We start from the raw sequence: 3,869 nt of genomic DNA, 5'->3' as shown, positions 1-3,869 counted from the left end.
TAAAATTCATAACATTCGCAAAACCTTTGCGTACAAGAGTTAGACGAATAGCAACTTGACGATCAAAACATCAGCTAAATTTCGTACACACACTGAAAAATTTACATTGATAATTGTTCTCTGTGAGAGCTCTGCGATCTAATCAATTTTGCTTCATTTGAACGAACATAGTCTGCTTTAAATCACATCGAAAGGTTCGGGCAACTATAAACTAATGGTATAAAACAACCAACTCTACCTTTTTCTGTCGAGCTCACATCAACAAAATAAATGGCCAATTAAAAATGACTATATCATTGCTGATATCGAAAAATGTTTCTGAAAAGCACTGAATCGCAATACGAAACCATAACTAAAAGATGCGTGAAATGTTCAGTGAAAGGCGAAAACAGCATAATCTAACAAATCATTTCACTTTGTTGATATATTAAGTTGCTGTAGTCAGGAAAACCCACCGGCGAGCTTGCAAAGTGTTGCACACGTTCATTCCTGAATTTATCAATGTCGATGCGATAACATCTCCGAGGAACTTTATATGTGAACAATTACTGTATTTAACGTTTTCACAGAGAAATTATGCCATTTTTCCAGTTCTCCAAAAATAAACAAGAAAAGCATTCATGTACAGAAAAAGTTTCTACCAGTAGTATTACACCGTTGACGAGTATATGTGCTGCGATGCTTTTATGCACGTTACGTTAGCGTTAGCAACTATGTTTTGTTTCCATTTCTTGTTACATGTGCAACATTAACCAACATTTCTAAGCTGTCAAATTTATTGACTTTTGCTTTTGTGTTGCTTCAGGTTCATATCGAGTCTTCTTTCATTCGTCTTAATTAGGTAGATTTCAAAACAAGTGTTGAAACTTAATCTGTTCGGAAGGCTAGTCCGTCGATGAAATGGCACTGTGCAATACCAAGGACGTATGAAACATTCAAATATCGTTCGATTGATCAAGGACATGATCAAAGTAGTTTTGTGGTCGCTGTGCAGTGATGTGAATCAACAAAAAAATTGTTTACAGTAGAAATCTACGTCTTGCATTTCCATACATAGCCTGATGTTGCCGTCAGTCAACAAAGATTCCAATAAGAGCATATTTATTATTCCCAGTTCTTGAACTGAAGGTGCTTCTTATCAGTGAGGTGGTGCGCAGTAGTGCAATTAATTGAGATATACTATGAAGTTCGGCAATCACTGACTGGTCGAGAGATATCAGTGCGAATAACAGGGATTCAGGATTTCATAACACGCAAAAAGGTGTTAACTATGCGTTGGATTGTAAACCTAGAGGGTGGTCCAAGGCGAGTTAATCATGCGTCCGTCGCTGTGGGAGACTATATATACTCGTTCGGAGGTTATTGCACAGGCGAGGATTACCGATCGACTAGTACCATTGATGTTCATATATTGAACTCGAACAACCTACGATGGACTCTAGCCCCGACGATGAAGGACGAACATGGAGTACCGTTGAAATATCCAGACGTTCCTTTTCAACGATACGGTCACATTGCTGTAGCCTACGAGCAGAAGGTGTACATATGGGGCGGAAGAAACGACGAAATCGTTTGTGATATTCTTTTCTGCTATGATACGAAAACGTTGAAGTGGAGTAAACCTACTGTGACAGGTACCGTTCCTGGTGCAAGGGATGGACACTCCGCCTGTATGTATGGCCATCGAATGTATATTTTTGGAGGTTTGTGTTAAGTCTCGATATTATGTCTAGATTATTTTTAAACATCAGCATTTTTATTTCGTGACAGGTTTTGAGGAAAACATAGATAAGTTTTCGTGTGACGTGCACTATTTGGACCTTGAGAAGATGCATTGGACTTATGTTGACACTCAAGGAGATCCTCCTTCGTACCGCGATTTTCATTCCGCCACAATAGTCAACCATAAGATGTTCGTGTTTGGCGGACGAGGGGATGCTTGGGGCCCATACCATTCGCAGGAGGAAATATACTGTCCCAAAATTGTTTGCTTAGATCTCAGAACGAACCGCTGGGAAATGCCCAACACTACTGGGGAGGAGCCGCTAGGGAGGAGAAGTCATTCTGCATGTAAGCGTCAATGATTTAAAACGATTGACTGACGTAATCATAAAGACACTTTTGTTTTGTAGTTGTGTTCAAAAATCGAATTTACATCTTCGGTGGTTACAATGGCAATTTGGATATACACTTCAACGATCTCTATTGTTTCGAACCGGACCGGTACGTGTGGCGACTAGTACGACCATGGGGACAATCGCCAAGGGCGAGGCGGAGACAATCTTGTTTGGTTATCGGACAGCGAATGTATTTGTTTGGAGGAACTTGGTAAGGATAAATTACTGGTACTATTACAAAACGCAAATAACTAGCTTGGATTGCGTTGCTTTCAATTTAGTTTGAAAATTGCCGATTATAAGTTATCTATGAAATGTTACGTTAATTTATTGCAGTCCATCGCACTTATCGGATCCTGCCTCATACGACTACAGTGACACGCACGTGCTTGATTTCAATCCAACATTACGCACACTCGCCATGCTCAAAGTACTAGAGTTCAAATTAGACCACTCTTGTCTGCCAAGAATTATCAAGTAAGTATTTGATAGAAGATTCATGCACTCAAATAAATTGTATAGATCAAATTTTATTTTATTTTAAACATTTTAAAATAGCCACATGTTATCTAATCTAATATATTTTCTACGTTTTAGGATCGAAATTCGAAACATGACTACGCCCAACAAAATCAGCCGATCGTTGGTTAGTGGATAGATTCCTGTTGCCTTCGGTAGCTGGCGTTTTGTCGTACTATGTAATTTTTGTAGAAGAGCTAAACAATGGGACGTGTTCGATTCAGTCGGTAGATTCATATTATCGAGCAATTTTGAGTTAAGTGTGATTATCTATAACGATAAGGAACCAAACCGACAAGCCCAATCAGCTGTTAAACGGAGTATTTGTATGGTTTTAAAATTTTTATTTAGTTTGTACATACGAGCTGTGTATTTTCATCAAGTAAATTAAATGGCTGTTCGAAATGGAAACATTCTTATTTATCGAATGAAAAATCCGAGCTCCGGGCTTTGCAACGCTCGCACTGTTCGTGCACTGGGTGTGAGTGTCTCTGCTTACGGATGCGTCTAACCGCTTTTTGTTCTCTTGTCAGTAACAGATAAATGGATTAATCATATCGATGCTACTGTAGGTGTAGGTATACCAATCCATATGGAAATTTTCGCTTTCTTGTCACATCACATCACTAACTACTCGCTTTGTCAATGATGTTGTCATCCTCTTGTCTTCGCGTTTTGCATGAAAAAATTCTCCACCGTTTTGCACAGTATGAACTTTCTTCCAAAAAAGAATCTATAAATATAGGCTCTGTCACCTTTTTTGCTCAGTTTACGCCTGCCTTCATGCAAAGTGGTTAGGTGAAATTTTCGTTTTGTTATCCGCTCGGCTCGGTTTGCGGTGTTCGGTATCGAGCCACAGTAAGTGGAAATTCTACGGTTTTATTTTATGTACCTTTTGTTTCGCACGAGCGGCATTGATTTTCAATGTGTAGGGTAACAGAGGTATTTTGGCCCACTTTAGGATTGATTTTATTTTGGCCCACTTTGTAAAAATATCCACCAAATATTGTAATATCTTTGAGAACCCCTTCCGCAATAGGTAATTTGATGTGATTAGCTTCAAATTGATGCAACATGGGTTACTTAACATCGATTAAATCCATAAAGTTTGTAAGATGGGCCAAAATACCTCTGTTACCCTATATGTTCGCGTATAAAAAAATTGCTCCTACAGAATGGGCGATCTAACGTCGTGTTTCACAACTAGAGGCGTACGTCTGCGAGGACGATGAT

General features: G+C 39.0%; 1 protein-coding gene across 1 annotated transcript; it reads left to right on the top strand.

Annotated features, from left to right (window-relative positions):
* Positions 1-785: 785 nt before the first annotated feature.
* Positions 786-3,047, top strand: LOC131432055 (kelch domain-containing protein 3). Its single transcript, XM_058598101.1, has 5 exons — positions 786-1,703; positions 1,771-2,070; positions 2,133-2,328; positions 2,454-2,594; positions 2,715-3,047. The coding sequence occupies exons 1-5, from the start codon at positions 1,271-1,273 to the stop codon at positions 2,773-2,775; spliced, it is 1,131 nt and encodes a 376-aa protein (XP_058454084.1). The 5' UTR covers positions 786-1,270; the 3' UTR covers positions 2,776-3,047.
* Positions 3,048-3,869: the final 822 nt, after the last annotated feature.

The sequence above is a fragment of the Malaya genurostris genome, chromosome 2 (genome assembly GCF_030247185.1).
Source record: "Malaya genurostris strain Urasoe2022 chromosome 2, Malgen_1.1, whole genome shotgun sequence".
Taxonomy (NCBI): Eukaryota; Metazoa; Arthropoda; class Insecta; order Diptera; family Culicidae; genus Malaya; species Malaya genurostris.
The sequence above is the reverse complement of the archived record's forward strand: the minus strand, read 5'-3'. Positions and strand labels throughout refer to the sequence as shown.

Coding starts and splice junctions, on each gene's coding strand:
- LOC131432055 (XM_058598101.1), top strand. CDS start 1,271: ATGCGTTGGATTGTAAACCTAGAGGGTGGTCCAAGGCGAGTTAATCAT. Junction 2,329..2,453: donor TATTTGTTTGGAGGAACTTG/GTAAGGATAAAT, acceptor AATTTATTGCAG/TCCATCGCACTTATCGGATC. Junction 2,595..2,714: donor TGTCTGCCAAGAATTATCAA/GTAAGTATTTGA, acceptor TCTACGTTTTAG/GATCGAAATTCGAAACATGA.